Source organism: Octopus sinensis, unplaced genomic scaffold (genome assembly GCF_006345805.1).
Source record: "Octopus sinensis unplaced genomic scaffold, ASM634580v1 Contig18808, whole genome shotgun sequence".
Classification (NCBI taxonomy): Eukaryota; Metazoa; Mollusca; class Cephalopoda; order Octopoda; family Octopodidae; genus Octopus; species Octopus sinensis.
This window is the reverse complement of record NW_021836044.1, coordinates 3,632-25,406: the sequence shown is the minus strand read 5'-3', so window position 1 is coordinate 25,406 and position 21,775 is coordinate 3,632. Positions and strand designations below refer to the sequence as shown.

Below are 21,775 nucleotides of genomic sequence, written 5' to 3'. Positions count from 1 at the left end.
TCACAAAATATTAGAAAAACAACACGCTCACAAGAAATATATCAGCAGTTTAATTGTATCAGGTCAAATATTCAGCTTACAAGTACAGTAAGTATTTCAGGTTTACAGATAGATGTGTACTAGATTTTTTAAAAAATTCGAATATATATTTTCCGCTTCCACTTCAGTTGCTCTATTACATAAATAACGTGAAGTGAATGATAAAATTCGAAATTGTGTGATAATATCGAAACACGAAGGAGAATATTGAATAAGAAATGGAGGAGGATGTAAAATATAAAATAAAGGAATATATATTCACCTATCACACAGAACTACAACTTATATATGAACATACACATATACTTCAGCTAAAAATATTTGATGCAAACATGTAAACTCACAAACGTTACCATTTCTAATACAAATTCATATTAAAATCATTGAAATTTGTAGAACAAAAATGAGTTATATGAGATGCGAATTGAAACAAAGCAACTACAATAAAGGAACATTATATTTTCCCATTATTTCACACTTTCCCCCAAATTCTCTCTCTTTCTTTCAACATTGTCTCGCCCTCTCATATTCTCTTTGTATCTTCCTAAATCGTGTTCATTCCTACAAATTTGAATTGATTTTGTTCGTGCAGTCTGAAATTTTATACATTTGTGAGCTTATATATCAGCATCAATTATTACTTTCGGAAAATAGTATCAGAAACTAAACGAACTACATGTCTTTAATTCGAAAGCCCCGTGAATGCTCCTTCTTTGATGGTTGCGATGTTGTTGTTGCCAAGACGTCTATAGCAGTAAAGAAAAGTAAATAGATTATATGGAAAATATTTGTGATACGACATCAAACACTGTGACTTTAGAATGAAGAGAGAGAAAGAATAGGGATAATGAAGAAGAAGAAGAAGAAGAAGAAGAAGAAGAAGAAGAAGAAAAGAAGAAGACGTACGGGGATGAGAGGAAGAGAGTAGGGGAGGACGAGAAGGGGAGGAGAATGAGAAGAAAAATGAAGAAGGAGGAGGGGTAGAAGGGGATGAGGTGATGAGGAGGTGGGAAAGGTGATTTGTAGGGGGCGGGGGAAGTGGAGAAGGCGTGGAGGAGGAGGAAAAGGAGATTGGAGGAAGAGAGGGGTGGAGAGAAGAGAAGAGGTGCAGAATGGGCAGGAGGAGAATGAGAATAGCAGAAAAGAGTAGAAGAGAAAGAAAAAGGAGAAAACTGACGAAGCAGAAAAGACGGGAGTAAGTTTATGAAATAAGAGAAGAAGAAGAAGAAGAAGAAGAAGAAGAAGAAGAAGAAGAAGAAAAGTTGAAGGAGAAGAAGAAGAAGAAGAGAAAAAGGAAGTAGAAGAAGAAGAAGGAGGAGGAGAAGAAGAAGAAAAGAAGAAGAAAAGGAGAAGAAGAGAAGAAAAAGAAGAAGAAGAAGACACATTGAAAATCATGGTGTTCAAGAAGGTGAAAGAGAAAATGTAGTCAAAGAAAAAAAGGAGATATTTCAGGGACAGGGAACAAACGTTTTGAAGGAGAGAACTTGGCTAAAGGTCAGGGAATATACGGTTTCAGAAATCAACATATCCAAATGCACTCATACACATACTTATATTGATAATATCAACGACGTAAGGTGATACACACACTCACAATCACACATATTCTCACTCACCTGTGTGGAAATATGGTGAGAGTGATTATTTATTTCATATCGCTTCATTGTCACAAGAATTTTAGAAAACACACGCTTACAAGAAATATATCAGCAGTTTAATTGTATCAGGCCAAATATTCCAGCTTACAAGTACAGTAAGTATTTCAGGTTTACAGATAGAATGGATGTGACGATATTATTCGAATATATATTTTCCGCTTCCACTTCAGTTGCTCTATTACATAAATAACGTGAAGTGAATGACAAAATTCGAAGTTGAATGTTAATATCGAAACACGAAGGAGAATATTGAAATAAGAAATGGAGGAAGATGCAAAATATAAAATAAAGGAATAATATAGTCACATCTCACACAGAACTACACTTATATATGAACATACACATATACTTCAGCTAAAAATATTTGATGCAAACATGTGAACTCACAAACGTTACCATTTCTAATACAAATTCATATCAAAACCTTTGAAATTTGGGAAACAAAAATGATTTGTTGAGATGCGAATTGAAACAACGCAACTACAATAAAGGAACATTATATTTTCCCCATTATTTCACTTTCTCCCCAAATTCTCTCTCTTTCTTTCACATTGTCTCGCTCTCTCATATTCTCTTTGTATCTTCCTAAATCGTGTTCATTCTACAAATTCGAATTGATTTTGTTTGGTGGAGTCTGAAATTTTATACATTTGTGAGCTTATATATCAGCATCAATTATTACTTTCGGAAAATAGTATCAAGAAACTAAACGAACTTACAATGTCTTTAAATTCGAAAGCCCCGTGAATGCTCCTTCTTTGATGGTTGCAATGTTGTTCTCGTTCAGATCTCTATAGCAGTAAAGAAAGAGTAAAATAGATTATATGGAAAATATTTGTGATACGATATCAAACACTGTGACTTCAGAATGAAAGGAAGAAAAAGAAGAAATATAACGAAGAAGAAGAACAAGAACAAGAAGAACAAGAACAAGAAAAAGTAGACATGGAAAATGAAAGTGTTCAAGATGAAAACCGAAAAAGGATTGAAAGACAGAAGAAGAAGTAGAAGAAGAAGAAAGGAGAAGAAGAAGAAGATAAAGAACAAGAAGAGGAAGAAGCAGAAGAAGAAGAAGAGGAGGAAGAAGAAACAGAAGAAGATAAAGAACAAGAGAGAAAAGAAGAAGAAGAAGAGAGAAGAAGAAACAGAAGAAGAAATAAAAGGCGTAGAAGATGAAGATTCAAGAAGAAGAAGAAAAAAAAGAAGAAGAACGAGAAGAAAAAGAAAGCGAAGAAATAATATAAGAAGAATAATAATAGAAATAAGAAAGACCAAGAGGAGGAAGAAGAATAAGAAGAAGAGAAGTCGAAGAAGAAGAAGAGAGACGAAGAAGAAGAAGAAGAAGAAGAAGACGAATAATAATAATAAGAAGAAGAAGAAGAAGAAGACCAAGAAGAAGAAGAAGAAGAAGAAGTCGAAGAAGAAGAAGAAGAAGAAGACGAAGAAGAAGAAGACGAAGAAGAAGACGGAGAAGAGAAGAAGAAGAAGAAGAAGAAGAAGAAGAAGGAGGAGAAGAATGTCTTAATGTGGCAGCAGTTTCATGTTTATTTCTTACTTGACTTGCACAACCTCGAGTATCCGCTTCGCCTCTCTATGTACCAACACACACATCCACACACATACACGCACATGTATGCACATATAAGCACATACACACATATACACTCAGAAATATACACATATGTATATCTACCTCTGGGTGCGAGTATGTGTGCGAACCTCGTCCCCGTAGTGATGTCCTTTTTATCTGTCGATATAGTTTATTATCGAATCTAAAGGTGTTGTCTTCTAGTTCCCGGCGTGTGTCTTTGGAAATGCGTTTTGAAGCGTTCGTCCATCCGTCCGCTATGTTTTTCTACCCAGTGTTTGATTGCTTCCAGGCCCAAAGTGTGATGTGTATTAGTGTAAAAATTAATCAAAGCTTGTCACTATAGTACGTCTGGGACAGTGGGTGGAATGTGCTTGTGGAATGTGCTTGAGGAGATCCATATCGTCTCGGGTATAGCTGGCCATTAATGGGCATAACGGTTTGAGGAGTATATCCAAAAGATGGCTCAGTTGTTGTGTTGGGGCTCAAGGTCCAGCAACTGTTGATCTCAATTTGATGTCAGTAGGTCTTAGTATTTTTATATGCTGATCCTTGCATTTTGGAGCATTCGCAGATCTTGGGTGATCCATAGAAATTACTCTCTTTCATTACAGAGCTGCATAAATAATCTTTCTCTTTATCTGTGAACGAACGTTGGTATTCATTTATCAGACTTTTGAGTGTATTCATTATTACTTTTTCCGGGTGTCTTGGTTCTTCCTTGTAGCAGGATTGGTCTGTTTCCAATATTTTATTTTTATAGTAGTCTTGGTCCGTGACTGCTATCACCCTTCCCTAATCGGTTTCTTTTAGGATGATTGAATTGTCATTCTTCAGTTTGTAAGGCTTTCTTTTCTTCTTCACGAAGGTTCTGTTCGATTTACGGGTAGTTTATTATATAAGATATAAAACGGATTTAAGTCACCACGTAATGTATGAATGAAAAACACACATGCATGTAAAATATGAGAAAAGAATGGATGTTCAAAATATTTGTGATTTGAATTAGATTTACAAAGCATTCGTTGCAACATCAGTTTTCAGTGGAAGATATTTTTATCATCTCAGAAGTCAGCTTTATTTATAAATATCTTGTTTCTGTCCAATGAGCATTCTATTTGTTATTACACTTTGCTGTCAAAAGTAATTTATCTTTGCAAAAGTAAACTCCTTTCCTTTGCATAATTGATGCATAAAGGTTCTTCACAAAAATAAACCCCCAAAACGTCAAGACTGAAATAATAGACTAGGAAGGAAAACATAACAGAAATAGAAAGGGATTTATTAATAGAATTGGTGAAGGCAGAGTGGGGAAACCCTGATATAATTTTGAGTCATGTGCTACAAAGGAGAACAACCTTACATGGTGATTTAACTGGCTTAGGGTGTTATTTAAAAAAGGGATGTGATTACATACATTGCCTTAGTTTTTTCGTCTTTTTTTAGTCCTTTGCTTCTTTTTCTTGTTGTATTAAACCTCAGTTTGTTCCCATTATTAACTACCTATGCTAAATCCTTCATCCCCTAAGTAGCATCCCTATTCATTATTCCTGTAAAGGTTGACCTGCAGCAGCTCAAACGGAATATTAATGATATCTGCATCACAAGTATTGGAGATCTTGCAGGAGTTATAAAACGTGTCTGATCCTTTTTTCAAAATCGGTAAAATAAAAAGTGTGGGATTTTAACTCAGATCACAAACAACTAGACAATATACTGCAAGGTGTCATATTCGACGTCGTCATAGTTGCATTTGTTCATTGAACTGTTATAAGTTTTTATTGATCTCGGAAATGAATGACGCAAGGTTGACCTTAGCGGGACTTGAAGTCAGATTGCCGTGTGTCAGAACGCAATGTATTCTGCTAGACGGTCAAATGATTTGTGCCAAACCTCGCTCAAGTTATGAACGATGAAAATATCTAACTTATTAAACAGAACTTCAACTTTACTATTCAACATCTTGAGTTATACGAGATTTAGGAATTCCATTATTGAAACTTTTCTCTTTATTTTACATTAGGATTTCTCATTTTGTCAAAACATTCCAAATGTTTTGAGAAATAGATATGATCGAATGAATTGATCCACTTTAGTATTAGAATATTTGATTAAAACTGAAAGTTTAAGGTGATTAATGCAATGATGCAAGCCAATTAACTGGAAATAATCACCTGGAAGAGCAATGTGTTGCAACAGAGTATTTGTTATGATTGCATGTATCAAATAATTACTCTTTATTCTATTCCATTTCTTGAGACGTTAAATTTTAATAATTTACTTAAAAATTACGTAAGTTTTCAGGTGAACGGGGATACATCAATCAGCCGAAACTTCAATTAACCTTCCATAATTTTGTAATAAGGTTTATTGTGTTCATGATAGGGTAAATTTTACTGATGACATTCTATCAAAAATAAATTCCTCATAATTTGTTAAAATAACACTATTTTGATTTCTTCACTTAGGTATTTTAAGAATTTGGCAATTTAAGCGGATCTCGTCATTATCTGCTGTTTAATCCATCTGTTTCATTTTTAATTATAAAAATAATAATTTCTTCCATAGGAACAAACCTGAAATTTTGGGAAAGGGACAAGTCCTTTACATTGATCTCAGAGATAAATTGCTATTTATTTTACCGACTTCCAAAAGAATGAAAAACAAAGTCAACCGCGACAGAATTTAAAATCGAAACGTAAAGACGAACGAAATACCGCTCAACATTTTGTCTGGCATGCACAACGATTCTGATAGCTCGCTGCATATTCTATTATAAAACTAACACAAACAATAATTAACAATTATTCTGTGACACGATCAACTGATATTATATCATATTACTGTAATAATAAGCAACAATTCAACTAATTAATGATATAATATAACTATGTGGAATACACGTTTTCTTAGCACTAAAGTTTTTACACTGTCCGTTCATTGAATATACCATAAGATTTGATAAGTTCAGACAAATGACATCAAAGTCAGATACTAGTCAGATCCAATCACTGTGTATGAGATGTTATATATTATAAATTCAATATGGTAAGAAACAGTTTATTTGACTTCACAACAGGTAACATATCGATTTGTTTTACTCTAACATAAGATTGTGCTTAAAGCTGTGAGATAAACAGCATAAGCGATTAGCTGGGAACATATCAATGAGAATTTAAAATATTGGATGTGGAAAATACGTAGAAAGTGTCAAATACTTACAAATATTCAACATTCGTCGGAATTGGTTGTGGAATTGATTGTAAATTGCGATTTGCACAATTTACACTCGTTGTAAGTGAATTGCAATTACATATGTTGCATATATCTGAATTAGCTTGAGTCTCCAAAAACAATATCGTACACAATATCAACACAAGAGACCGTCTATATGATACTACGTGGTGAAACATATTGCCAGGCGTAGATTTATCTGTAAAAGAAGAAAATAGGAAATGTCAGAGATTACAATGTTATTAACTTCACATTGCAGATTCTCCGAAGGAACTAAAATTCACACCTGTTCTACATGACAAATATATTTTTGTTTTCATGATTGGATATTTAAAGCTAAAAAATTAAATTTCGATAAATTAGTGTGAAGAAATTTATAAAAATATTATAGCTTTAACGCGTAATAATATCAAAGAAAACACCAAACACACACACACAAACACAAACGCACTCCTACACACATCTGTAACCATACTCGGGGGTGGGGTCTAATATATTTACAAAACCAGCGAACCATGAGTTTCGTAGACCCTAAATACGCAGTGGTTGTAAACCCGGTTGGGTCGTTAAATCCGATGGGACCCCACAAGCAACTGTATTGTAACAAAGGAATTTTTCCTGTACCCCAGGTTTAGAAGCGTTTATACAAATTTTTCCTCAAATACACTTTCATGATTTCATTTTACTTACTTTTTTTTCCTGAAAACAAGAATAAAGCATGAACGTAAGTCTATGTATATAAAACTCAACTTGTGTGTCTGTCTGTGTATCTGTGTGTGTGTGTGTGTGTGTGTGTTTAACTTCCCGGGACATCTAGCCAACAAATCGTAGAACCACCAAAAATGGGTCACTTAAAGTTTAGGCGAATGAAAATTGAACTGCGCTATTTCTGTACCGAAATTCATCTCGCAAGTGCAAAAATCGATAATGTGTTTGTTGAGGGCTTATCCCATGCATTGAATAGTGAACTTTACTCAGTCAGCTGTTTGACGTGAACTGTGTTCACCACGCGTGCAAGCACGCGTAAATTGCATGAAAAATAAACAAATCAAGATATAAAAACGAATCGCCGTAAACATTGTAGAAATACGGCAAAGAAATTAATTTTCGGGGTGTAGCCTGGAGGGTTTTTTCGTATTAATCGTTGGAACTTTGTGAACTCATACCAATTGTTTTCATAACTTTTTTAACGCTTTGAATTAAATGTGACCATTTTGCGTTGAGTCTGCAGTTTGAATCACTAACCAAATTTTAGCAGGCCGGATTTTTGATCATCACGATACATCGCCAGCGACTCCCTGAAACTCTCCTCTGAAATCCCCATTGAGAAATACTGATCTAAAAGAATAATTCAACAATGCAATTATTTGATAAAAAAAATTATGAAACACTTATACGTACTTCCTGTTGAGGAAATGGTACACTTAAGCGCAAAAATAGAGGGCATTAAATGCTTGATTTTAAAACCAAGTTTGGATTAATTCGCGCATGCATAGAACGCACGAGCGCACGAGGTGAGTAATACTGCTAGTGAACAAATAAAAATGGCCCTAAATCAAACGAAGCAAATTATAATCAATCGCTTTTTCATCCTCCTCTCGGCCTCCCAAATCTCACCAACACACATCACAAATTTCTTCAAATTTTTTGCATTTCAACCGCCTCTACTGTCATTTGACCCTTCTCGGCCTCAAACAATACTTAACAAAACTCAAATACTAAGAAAAATACCGACCCGATTTTTTGTACTACTAACATTCTTAACCACTCTCTCGAACCTGAAATGCGTCCTTAAAAAAGACCCCACTTGTAATTTGAGATGGAATTGCTGTTTCATTAATGTACCAGCTAGAAGGGGATACTCTTTCAACATTCAGATAAATTACTTATTTATTTACATCGTTTACAATTAATCATACGTTATCTTCTAGCTTTGAGATTTTGATTATGTGATTGCTTACTTTTAGAATAACTTTGCATGGTGGTTGTGAAAGGGCTGATCTGTTCAGTTTCAACAGAAAACAGGAAGAATATTTGGGCCCAACGTGGCCAGTGCCAATGCTAATGGGTTAACTGAAAATTACTGAAGTAAAAATAAAAGCATAAATAACATTTTAGGTAATTTCGGGACACAAATTAATGAGGTCTTAACGATGGAGACCCTTTTTATCCCATCCTTAATGCTGTTGAGGAGACTGGACAATGGCCAATAGAAGGCCGATATAATATAATGAAAATCGTAACTTACCAAAGAAGTGATTTCGCCTCTGTTCGTAAAAGTTAGTGAATGTTTATATATATATATATATATATGCGCATATATATATTGCGTCATTTGTTTTATTTACCATACATTTTTTCATTGAAGTAGCGGAACACAAAGCACACAATAATGCATATATATATATGTGTGTGTGCGTGTGTGAGTGTGTGTGTGTGTGTGTGTGTAGATATAGATTGGCGTCTTTATTTCTCATTATATGAATGCGATATGAAAAGTTTGCGTCAGCAGTCAAAGATGGGCGTTGGTAGTGGAAGAGTGTAAATGAGAGAGGGGAAAGAAAGTGATAGAAAGAGAGAGGGAGGGTGGGAGAAAGAAGAGGTAGTGGGTTTTGTGTGTGTATGTGTGTGTGTATATGCGTAACTGTATGAGACTGTTTGCATCCGCGGAACTGAAATTAACTTGAAATAATCTAAGTACTATTTTACAAATTGTGATATCTGTGTGTGTGTGAGTATATGTATGTATATATATATACACACGCACACACAGTTATCAGAATTATATATACGTATATATTCATGTATATATCTATATACACACACACACATATATATATATATATATATTATATATATATATATATATATATATATATATATATATATAATATATATATATATATATATACACATTTATGCACAGTTGTGTGTGTGTGTGTCGAATCATTGAAATCTGAAATATTAGAAGAATTTACCAAAACTTTCAACCATGATAAAAAATGATTGCCTTGCTGATGCCTTCCATGAATTGGCACAATAGACGCAAATCAACATAGAAACACTTTATTCCCCTCTTACATACCAACAACAAAATGAGAACCAAAGCAGAACTCCAGAAACGGATATCCACAACCTAAATTCAACCACACAAGACGTACTAAAAGAATTGAATGAACTCAGCTTGGAAAAAGGAGACATACAAAAAGAGAAATCAAATGAAAAACATCCGGGTTAAGATATTAAATAAAAGAAACCAAGCATATTGCAGAGCCCTTATGAACAGTGGAGGGCCAGAGAAGAAGTAATACTCTGAAGAAACTTTCGTATCAAAGAAATAATCGATACCTATTGATCATCGATCTCTTCCCAAATACAACGTCTAAAGTCAACATTAAAATGAAGTACATTTCTAAATTCTTTGTAAGACCCTCCAGTGTTCACATTGTCATCCACCATTCTCTTCGTGAAGAATCTCTGAAGTTTAAGCTGGATGTGCTAGAAATAGCAGCCAAATATTTCCTGTGAGCAGACGATAGATTCATTTAACGATAGTGTCACTAAAGAAAATCACGTTATCAATAACGATAATAATTTAAATGGTATATATAATGATTGACTTGGAAGCAAATGATACAAATTCATTTAACAATAGTTCGTTTCAGAAAATTACGTTTGTGAAATAAAGTATATGATAGAGAAATTATAACAATTCTGAAGAGGAATTAAAGGTTTTAGCAGCTTTAAAGTTATGGGAAAAGAATTTTCGTTAACAAAGTAACATTATTTTATACGAAAGAAGGATGACAGGCGAGGATTTTGTGGTGTGAAGGGTCTTCAAGTGTATATGTCCTGATGTGTATGTGTGTGTGTGTGTGTGTGTGTATGTGTGTGTGTGTGTGTGTGTTTGTGTGTGTGTTTGTGTGTGATGCAATGAGATACATAACCATGCCTAAGTGTTTCTTTAATATAAAACTGAAGTGAATATTAATGATAATATTAAATGATAATATTAAATGACATAATTTTTCTGTGAAGGAGGTTTAGTCTTCAATGTTTTCAGTCTCGTCCACCACTGTACTTCTTTAGCCACCGCGCAGAAGAAACTGCTTTTCCTTCCCGGCCAAAAGAAGGTGGCGGGGCGATCTTTACAATGAACTCAGCTCGTAAACTGGACGGATGAGTGCATGCAGGACTATTTCATCGCCGTGCGCACACCCTCGACATATTCGTCCGACAACACTTTCGTATCTGTAGAGCTTGTCTTGAATCGGCAGAGCTCCCAGGTAGCACTGCCAGGCCAGGGATTCCTGGAAGTTAAAGACCAGTTAGTTGATTCCCTCCACCTACGCCCAGAATTTTACCCGATTTCGTTGTTGTTCTTTCCCCTCTACTAATCCCCTATAGAAATCCATGGTGGAACTATCAACGCCCGCGTTGCCGACTGGCAGAAAGCTGTGAGAGCTTGCCGACACTCCAGGTGCCAAGCGCCCTTTCTTGGCCAACGCTTCACTCAGTACTGTAGCTTCATCAGTGAGACGAGCTGCGGTAAGTCCCGTTTGACAAACAGTCAATCCCCCATGCTCACCGTTAAAGAAACGCAGGAGATGTCGCAGTCTCAGCGTATGTCTGCGAATCATTAGCAACGGCATGTCCAGTACTCCACTGAGAGGTTGTTGACAGCAGATGGACCGTCTGATGAGCGGAACACGTCCCTTCTTTAGAAAGCGGAATAACAAACGCTCTAACTTTATCGGGCATGGGACTACATTCAGGCAGTCATAGATGACGGAAGGGATGTACGCATTCGCCACTTCGACTCGACCATTCACGAACAGCTTCCTCTCTGCCAACTTCTGGGTGAGATCGACTATCCTGTTCGTCACCTCCCAGCCGTTGTTGTCCACCCCGAGGTCAAGAGCAAACCAGAACCCAAGCAGTTTAACCTGTCTTTCCGTCTAACGCCCTACAAACTGTCGGTTGGTATGGGTCTGCCTCTCCACCTGCCGATTTGCAGGCCCACTGACTTCTCTTGGATAAGCATTGCTCCTATCACCACTTCGTGGACTGTATTATGATGACACAGTCCGTGTTAGCTGATACGAACATTCCACATCCTAAGACATATATATATATATATATAGGTGAATTGAAGAAATGGAGCTGAACGCAGATTGAACAGAAATCGTTTTATTTCATTCTACACGTGTTTCGAAAGGCACAAATTACCAAAATCCGATTGAATAATGGGACCATATTGTCTTTCTCTTCAGGAAGAAAAAAGGAAATCCGTTGGAAAAACAAAAACAGAACAGAGGCGGAGCAAAAACAAATCGAACTATGCTCCTAAGAGCCCATGGCGAAACTGTTTATCAGTGTATGTTGAGAACCGGTGGCTGAAGAATTCAACGGGTCAGGCATAGGTCAATCATGTGGGTGAGGGTGTATAGATGTTCTTTGTGACCGAGAATAAAGTTCTGACTATTTAAGGAATATTGGATGTTTTATAAGGGGCGAGAAAAAATCTACTTAGAGACGTGTGTGTGTGTATACTGTTCTATATATGTGTGTGTTGGCGTAGGGGTAGAAAACATTTTTTGTGTACGTGTGTGCGTTTGATCGTTCGGCTGTCAGTGGCTACTGCCGTGAAAACCGTTGGGTGGCAGAAAGAAAAAAAAAGATATCTACGATTAACCACTGCAAGGGGAATTACTCCTGTAAGACAAACGGGGCTTGGTTTTTTCACAGCGGGGGGTTTCCTTGACAAGGCAGGCTTAGATGAACACACGCACACATAAAACATAATATATATATATTTTTTTTTCTTTCTGCCACCCAACGGTTTTCACGGCAGTAGCCACTGACAGCCGAACGATCAAACGCACACACGTACACAAAAAATGTTTTCTACCCCTACGCCAACACACACATATATAGAACAGTATACACACACACACGTCTCTAAGTAGATTTTTTCTCGCCCCTTATAAAACATCCAATATTCCTTAAATAGTCAGAACTTTATTCTCGGTCACAAAGAACATCTATACACCCTCACCCACATGATTGACCGATGCCTGACCCGTTGAATTCTTCAGCCACCGGTTCTCAACATACACTGATAAACAGTTTCGCCATGGGCTCTTAGGAGCATAGTTCGATTTGTTTTTGCTCCGCCTCAGTTCTGTTTTTGTTTTTCCAACGGATTTCCTTTTTTCTTCCTGAAGAGAAAGACACAATATGGTCCCATTATTCAATCGGATTTTGGTAATTTGTGCCTTTCGAAACACGTGTAGAATGAAATAAAACGATTTCTGTTCAATCTGCGTTCAGCTCCATTTCTTCAATTCACCAATAATGTTTTAATTTCAATTATCCGCACCAACGCACGGTTGCAACGCCAGATGGTTGTACCTCCAACCGTGCTGTTTACTGCTGTGATTTTTGCTACTAAGGTATCGGTTAAACTTTTGATTAATCTACTACAAGATTATTCATCTTTCTATTTCACACACACACACACATATATATATTATATATATATATATATATATATATATAATATATATATATATATATATTATATATATATATATGGCATCTGTATTTCTAATTTTATTATTTCGATTTGAAAAGTTTCAGTCAGCAGTTTATGACGATTGGCGGTGGAAGTGGAAGAGTTAAAATGAGAGAGTGGGGAGAGGGAGTGATAGAAGAGAGAGAGAGGGGAAAGAAGAGGAGGAGAGTTGATGTGTACGATTGTGAGTGTGTGTGTGTGTGTCTGTGTGTGTGATGCAATTAGATACACAACCCTGCCTAATCTTTTCTTTAATATGAAACTGGAGGGAATATCACATTAACGATTGCGTTAAATGACAATTTTACTGAGAAGTGAGTGAAAAGTTTAGCCGGAAAAAAATTCCAATAATAATAATAATAATAATAATAATAATAATAATAATAATAATAATAATAATAATAATAATTAATAATAATAATGATAATAATAATAATATTATTAATAATAATGATAATGATAATAATACTAATAATAATAATAATAATAATAATATTTATTATTATTATTATTATTATTATTATTTGCCAATAGGGCCGGCATATGGGAGAAGATACAGTAGAAAAGGCGGTGAGAGCTGGCAGAATCTTCAGTAAGTCGAGCGAAATGCTTAGCGGTATTTCTTCTGCCGTTACCTTCTGAGTTCAAATTCCCCCGAGTTCGACTTTGCCTTTCATCCTTTCGGGGTCGATTAAATGAGTACCAGTTACGCACTGTGGTCGATATAATCAACTTAATCCGTTTGTCTGTCCTTGTTTGTCCTCTCTGTGTTTAGCCCCTTGTGGGTAGTAAAGAAACAGGACACAGTAGACATGGACAGTGGGGATTTAACACAGAGACAACGAGTACACAGTTAAAAGAATAACAATGATGTCCGACAAGAGAATATAACAATGAAAGTTCGTAATAGGTGCAGGTAATCCCCTGGAGTTGGCTCAGGTACCCACACCCCAATCCTGAACCACTCGACGCTTCGAGGGCATCTGGTGAGAGCACTCTCCTCCCTCTCAAATTCACTAGCCCAAAGGCGTGTTATTAGAGTAGGTCCACTCACACGTACCATTTTCTCTGTTCATCCACCTTTTGGCAAATGTACTGGGAGGCAGCACTTCACTCTGCACCCTCATCTTCCTTTCCAAAGAAACTTTGAAAAAGTTGACCCGTGATTTGCCGTAGAGAAAAGTCCTTGCCTTTAGTCCTTTTAACCTGGTCCAAAAAACAGCCTCATTCGCTCCTGCTATTAGACAGTAGTAAATTGCCTGACCTTCCGGACTGATGGAAAGCGGCTGATCGATCTTCACTACGGACTCGGCCGATAGATAGAAACTCCCTACACTTAATAACAGCTTTTCAACATAACTCCACAAGCCAGTAATGCAGGGACACTGGACGAGTGCGTGCAGAACGCTTTCATCGCTCTGCGCATATCTCGGGTAGGTCGGTCAGACAGCGCTTCCGTGCTTGTAGAGTTTATCTCGATCCGGCAGTGCCCCCCGATAGCACTGCAAAGCAAGGGACTTCTAGAAGTTATCCATTATCCCCGTCTTGAAAGTCCTCCTCAACAGACTGGTTAGTTCAATTTTGTCAACGCCTAACGTCTCTCCAGGTGCTTCATCGCACTTTCCCTCCACTAAACCTCCATAGAACTTCAGAGTGGATTTTCCACTGATCGCATTGCCCACCTGGTAGAGGACAGTGAGTGCCTAGCAACATTCCAGATGCCAGTAACCCTTCCTCGGTCTCTTCTTGACCCACGACTGCAGCTTACTCAAGGAGATGAGATGTGGAAAAGCCTGTTTGACAAACGATGACCACACCTGTTCACCATTTACGCAGAATGTTTGGAGATGCCGCAGCCCCAGTGCATGTCTTCCACAGCATGCCCAGTGTTCCGGAAATCGGAAAGCGAAAGCACAAAAACGAAAATGGGAAAAGGGAAAAGTAAAAACAGCATTTAAGAGTTCTCGTTAGACCTTGAATTATAAGGCTAAAAAGATATCATAATTTTAATCAAGAATAGACGGAATTTTTCAGTTTTTCAAAATATATTTTTACTTGATAACGACTGAAAATTTCCGACCTAGAGTCCAATAGAGAATTAAGCATCTTAGATCTGAACAGGATATGCACTCTTTCAGCTAAACAAAGCATATATTTATTCGATCCATTCACATCAGTTATGGATTCTCAATTACTTCCCAACCAGTCACATGTGGTGTTTCGTTTTCTTCCAAACTTAGCCACTTTCGTAGCTTTACTTTTGGCCTATGTCGGAAGGTGATTATGTGATTGGCATAACGACTTTGAAATTCACCTTAAATAAGCAAAAGATTAAAAGAATAAAAGATTGTGTGTGTGTGTGTGTACATGCATACAAAAATACACACACATACGCACGGATATGTTCGTAAGCGCGCACACACACACATATAGGCGTATGGATTATTGTTTCGGTAAGTTGTGTCCACGAGAAAGACACTTCCAGTGCTCTCATCTGAAAAGTACCAGCATTAACCAGGGGTTAACATTGCGACAGACTGGCATCTTGTGTTGCATCCTTGTGTGTTGAAATGCGTTCGATACCGAGATATACTGGGGGCCTAATGAGCCTGTAGATCAAGCAGAGAATTTAGCTTAGAAAATACTTTAATGTAGACATTTAGGCATGCGCAGTCAAGTGTTTGTGTAACGTTTATGGAGTGGAAGTCGATATGAATATGACAAAAAATGAAACACCGTATTTTCCGGTGTATAAGCCGCTATTCTTACCTGGGAAATTTAGTGTGCCGCTTAGAGAAAGGTGCGCCTAATGTGTGTAACTTTTTTTATAGTTCCAGGAGGAAAATAATTTGTGTATGGAGATCGAATGATTCCACTGATTTTTTTGGAGGAAAGGTCGGTCGATGAAAGACTATTGCTACAGGACATTTGTGCCTGGAAGAAAACAAAGCACATTTGTTTTGTTTTACCTTCAAGTTTTGATAATGTTTTTTTTATCCAATAAAGAATTTAATATTGACGGAATGTGTTTGTTGCTGATTATAGTAAGATAAAATCAAAAAAATCAACAATACATCTCAAAGTTTATGTGTGGATAAAACCAAAATTTTCCCCAAAATTCCAAGCTAAACTTCACAATACAATAATACAAACATTAATAAGCCACCTCAATTGTATAATACTAAACTTCAGCCAATATTCTACAACCCTATCTACGAGACGACAAATATTAGTTCCATTACAAACTCCCACTCCGATACTAATATAAATCCTAAGTTAGATTCTCCCCACTAACAACAAACCAACCAACATCAACATTACTAATAGTAAACCCCAACCACTTGCAACTGACTGGCTCTGAAATATACGGTATGCAGACACCTGTCTCCTCAAAAGCGTAATCTATAAGTGCCACGTGATGATCCCATGTACCCACCAGGCAAGGGTATATATTTATGGCACTGAGGCATTCGAATGCCGTTGTCGTGCTCATATGTATTATTTCACTAATCCCAAATCTAAACTATTTCTATCTTTAGCAACACACATATACAACCTCAATTGAAAACAATGTCCAATACGCTCTATCGTGGTCCATAGTATGTGAAGCTCTCCTATACAACACAAATATAGATAAATGTATGTTATGTATTAAAGAGTCATTAACTATTCTTCGCCTCCACAACTCCTCACTGTTAAATTCTCTGACGTTATTTTTTATCGTAAGCATAAATACTACCCGACATTCATGCACTTCCCTAATTCTAAATAATCAAAGCTGTAATGTAAAACAAGAGTCAACCTGACAATCGACAAGTGAACACATTCCAAATAGCTAATATATGTGTGTGTGTCTATGTATACATATATGTATATATATATATATATATATATATATATATATATATATATATATATATACAGATATATATATATATATATATATGAGCATATGCAATACATATGAAATATCCAAAATTGCATTTACAAATACATAATATATACATATAAGCTCTTACATACATACATGCAAACACACACACATATACGCACAATATATATACATATAAACTCCTACATTAATACACAGTATCAAAAACATTAAGTAGTCAGCATATATATAGATACCCACAGAAATATAAATATATATAACACGCATCCCAAATTTATTCCAAGTATTATGATCAATCGATTTTTCATCCTCCTCTCAGCCTCCTAAATCTCTCCAACACACATCACAAATTTCTTCAAATTTTTGCTTTTCAACCGTCTCTACTCTCATTTGACCCTTCTCGGCTTCAAACAATAATTAACAAAAGTCAAATACTAAGAAAAATACCGACCCGATTTTTTGTACTACTAACATTCTTAACCACTCCCTCGAACCTGAAATGTGTTCTTAAAAAAGACCCCACTTGTAATTTGAGATGGAATTGCTGTTTCATTATTGTACCAGCTAGAAGGGGATACTCCTTCAACATTCAGATGAATTACTTATTTATTCACATCGTTTACAATTAAACATACGTTATCTTCTAGCTTTGAGATTTTGATTATGTGATTGCTTACTTTTAGAATAACTGCATGGTGGTTGTGAAAGGACTAATGTGTTCAGTTTCCACAGAAAACAGGAAGAATATTTGGGCCCGACGTGGCCAGTGCCAATGCTAATGGGTTAACTGAAAATTACTGAAGTAAAAATAAAAGCATAAATAACATTTTAGGTAATTTGGGAACACAAACATATGATGTCTTAAGGGTGGAGACCCTTTTTATCCCATCCTAAATGCCGTTGAGGTGTCTGAACGATGGCCAATTGATGGCCGATGTAATATAATGAAAATCGTAACTTACCAAAGAATTGGTTTCACCTCTGTTCGTAAGAGTTAGTGAATGTTTATATATATATGTGCGCATATATATATATATATATATATATATATATATATATATATATTGCGTCATTTGTTTATTTACCAAACATTTTTTCATTGAAGTAGCAGAACACAACGAACACAATTATGCGTATATATATATGAATGTGTGTGTGTGTATGTGTGAGCATGTGTGTGTTTGCGGGTGTGTATATGTGTATCATAGCACATTATTGTGCCCGGTGTAAGTTTGCATCCTGTTTATTCAAAATTTTAGCAATGGCATGCAGCCGTATTTTACATTCCACCGGTATCAGTATCTGAGTCTAAAGTTATAATTACTGCATACTGGTGGTACAGTTTTCAACCAGCAGGATGTAACCTGATGCTAATGCTTATGATATACATGCAGCAGAAAGGCGTGTCATTCACAGGTATAAAATAACTAAATTTCATTGTATATAAAATATACTAAAAAGTAAGTTACTTCATGTGTAACATTTAATTCTTATTTTAATGTCTTTTACACAGGATAAAACCCGAAATAGTGAACTCGGAATTTTGGAACTAAGTGAAAGACAATGATTGTTTACCATAAAGATTTTCCCGTTTTGCCGGACCATTCGATGTGGTTTACCAGAGCCTGGATTGTAGTACAATGCTTGTAAGTTGCGTCCCATGATTTGATTTTCCTCTCCCTTTATATTATGTATATGTGTGTGTGAAAGTGTGTGTCTGCGTGTGTGTTTGTGTGTGTCAAAATAAGCAAATGTAAATGAATGTATATATGTGTGTGTATATATATATATGTATATCGATATATGGAGAGACGTAATAGATAGAGAGATAGAAAGATAAAGATACAGACAATGATTGATAGAGAGATAGCTAGACAGACACATGATAGTTTGATTGATAGATAGATAGATAGATAGATAGATAGATAGATAGATAGATAGATAGATAGATAGATAGATAGATAGATAGATAGATAGAAAGATGGAAAGATAGAGATAGATAGTCATAGATAGACAGTGATAGATAGATAGATAGATAGATAGATAGATAGATAGATAGATAGATAGATAGATAGATAGATAGATAGAGATATATAGACATAGATAGATAGATAGATAGATAGATAGATTGATAGATAGATAGATAAATAGATACATAGATAGATAGATAGATAGATGGATAGATAGAGATAGATGGACATAGATAGATAGATAGATAGATATGTTTCTTTATTAGCCACACAGGGCTGCACACAGACAGAACAAATTACAAGGTTGAGCTTTTCTTTTGGGGGTAAAAAAAGGGGGTTGGGTTTCGATCAAAAGGGATCGTAAAAGGAAAGAAAGAGGACAAAAAGGGGAGGATTTTTTTAAAAAAGGGGGGAGAGGGAAAAAAATAAAAGGAAAGGGGAGAGGAAAAAAGTTGATCAATAGGGATCGTAATCACAGAAATGTCAATATGAAGTGTAAAGAAAAGCCTACGGAAAAGACCACGATAACCTCGGTCAATGAAGTCACATGTTATATTTCTTTCTTTTATTTTTTTTTTGCAAATAAGCAACTCTCTGTATTAATTTTTACGGTTCATAGAAACATAGTCAAGGTGGCTTCGTCATTCATACGTGCCATCCTTGCTACATTCACCCATCTTTTTTTTAAAACATTCGCTAGACAAAATTTGCCTCTCTACTCTCACTTTCCTCTTCATGTGATACTTGAAGAAGTTGATGAGAGATTGACCAGAGAGGAAAGTGTTTGTCTCCAATCCTTTCGGGCGCGTCCACCAGATACATTCTTTCGCCATAGCCACAAGTATGATAAAAATAGCTCTTCCTTCCCGTTTGAAGGGAGGAGGCGTGACGATATTAACGATAGACTCGGCTGATAAACCGACACGTCCCACACGTGACAGCAGTCGTTCGACATAAGCCCACAGGTCGGAAATTGCTGGACACTGCACGATTGCGTGCAGAGCGGTTTCGTCGCTCTGCCCGCATCTCGGGCAGGTCGGCCCCGTGTTTCTCGAGCCATGCCTATAGAGCTTATCCCGAACGGGTAGCGCTTCTCGGTAGCACCGCCAGGCCAGGGATCTCTGGAAGTTGTCCATAGGTCCCGGGCCGAAAGTCGTTTGAAACAGGCGGGTCAGGTATTCCTCGTCGACGCCCAGGTTTGCCACGAGATCGTCGTCGTACCTCCCCTCCACTAATCCCCTATAGAATTCTTTGGTTGTGTTGAAGTCACTCAAGGTCGACCTGGGACGGCAGAGTTGCTTGAGAGCAACGCGACACTCGCGGTGCCATTCGCCCTTCCTCGGCCTCTTTTTGATCCACGACTGTTGTTCGGTCATGGAGACGAGTTGCGGGAATGCGTGCCTCACAAACGGCGACCACACCTGTTCACCGTCGTGAACATAGAGCCGGAGATGTCGCAGTCTCAGCGCGTGTCTGCGCATCATCAACCACGGCATGCCCAGCCCTTCTTTTAACGGGTGTTGGCAGCAAATGGATCGCCTGACCATCGGGACGCATCCTTTCCACAAGAAGCGGAAGAGGATGCGTTCTAGTTTGGTGATGGTAGGGTCGGGACAAGGTACGACGGTCAGGCGGTAGTAGATGATGGACGCGATGTAGGCGTTCGCCACCTCCGCCCGACCTTTTAGGGACACTTTCCTCTCGGCCCATTGCTGGGCGAGAGTGACCACCCTACTCGTTATCTCGTTCCAGATAGATAGATAGATATGTAGATATATAGATAGATAGATAGATAGATAGATAGATAGATAGATAGATAGATAGATAGATAGATAGATAGATAGATAGATAGATAGAGATATAGATAGAAGATCGATTGATTGATCGATAGATAGATCATTTTCTATTGTTGCATCCTTTAAAATTTCAGGAACACAAACCATAGAGCTTCAATTCCCGTTCGCTGTCTTCGATGAGATCCGACAATTCTAATTTATGGCGTAGAATTTAAACCATAGCTGTAAACAATTCCTTACGTTTGTCATCCATTGGCTGCGCCTATGGGGGCACTGCCTTAAAGTGTTTTAGTCGCACAAATCGACCCCAGTATTTGTTGTTAAGCCTGCTGCGTATTCTCGCGATCCCTTCCGCTGATTTGCCTACAGTTACGCAACTTTATACTTTTGATTTTTTTTTATTACTTACCAGAAAAAAGAAAAACATGAATGCAATTATCGTCAGCGGCAGGCAATTCTGCATCAGACGTAAATGCTTTGAAAATGATGTGGTAAAAATGTGAAAAGTTTCAAGTGGTTGTAAGGAATTAACAAGATACCGATCGGCCAAATTACTGGGACGTAAAAAACCGGAACCTCTTCCTAAGCGGTCATAGTGGAAACTGAAACACATACACATATACATACACATGCTCACATATACATAGATATATACATATATGTAATATATATATATATATATATTATAATATATATATATATATTCTATATATATATATATTATACATAAGTGTGTGTGTGTGTATATAACAAAGTAAGTTTGGGGCTACTAATAAATATATATAATTGAAATATAGGATAACATTTTTACGAGGATTTATCAAGTAGTTATTGTGAAAAACCTCAGAAGGGATAACTTATTAATTATTCCCTATGAATATATTTATATATATTAAGGGCATTATTTATACATAAATGCCTCACGCTAGGAGGGTCTCTTGAAGTCAAAACTACTATAATGCCCACATTGTACAAAACGCGAGGGAATGCAACTCTCAAAGCGAGCCTCCAGAAACAGACG

General features: G+C 36.7%; 1 protein-coding gene across 1 annotated transcript; it reads right to left on the bottom strand.

Annotated features, from left to right (window-relative positions):
- Nucleotides 1-702: 702 nt before the first annotated feature.
- Nucleotides 703-6,704, bottom strand: LOC118761956 (leucine-rich repeat-containing protein 4-like). The gene is made up of 3 exons (XM_036500158.1): nt 6,508-6,704; nt 2,417-2,488; nt 703-785 (listed from the first exon to the last, which is right to left on the bottom strand). Exons 1-3 carry the CDS (start codon nt 6,696-6,698, stop codon nt 722-724), a joined length of 327 nt encoding a protein of 108 aa, XP_036356051.1. The 5' UTR covers nt 6,699-6,704; the 3' UTR covers nt 703-721.
- Between the last annotated feature and the right edge of the window lie 15,071 nt (nt 6,705-21,775).

Coding starts and splice junctions, on each gene's coding strand:
- LOC118761956 (XM_036500158.1), bottom strand. CDS start 6,698: ATGTTTCACCACGTAGTATCATATAGACGGTCTCTTGTGTTGATATTG. Junction 2,489..6,507: donor CCGACGAATGTTGAATATTT/GTAAGTATTTGA, acceptor TTACTGCTATAG/AGATCTGAACGAGAACAACA. Junction 786..2,416: donor CTTTCGAATTTAAAGACATT/GTAAGTTCGTTT, acceptor TTACTGCTATAG/ACGTCTTGGCAACAACAACA.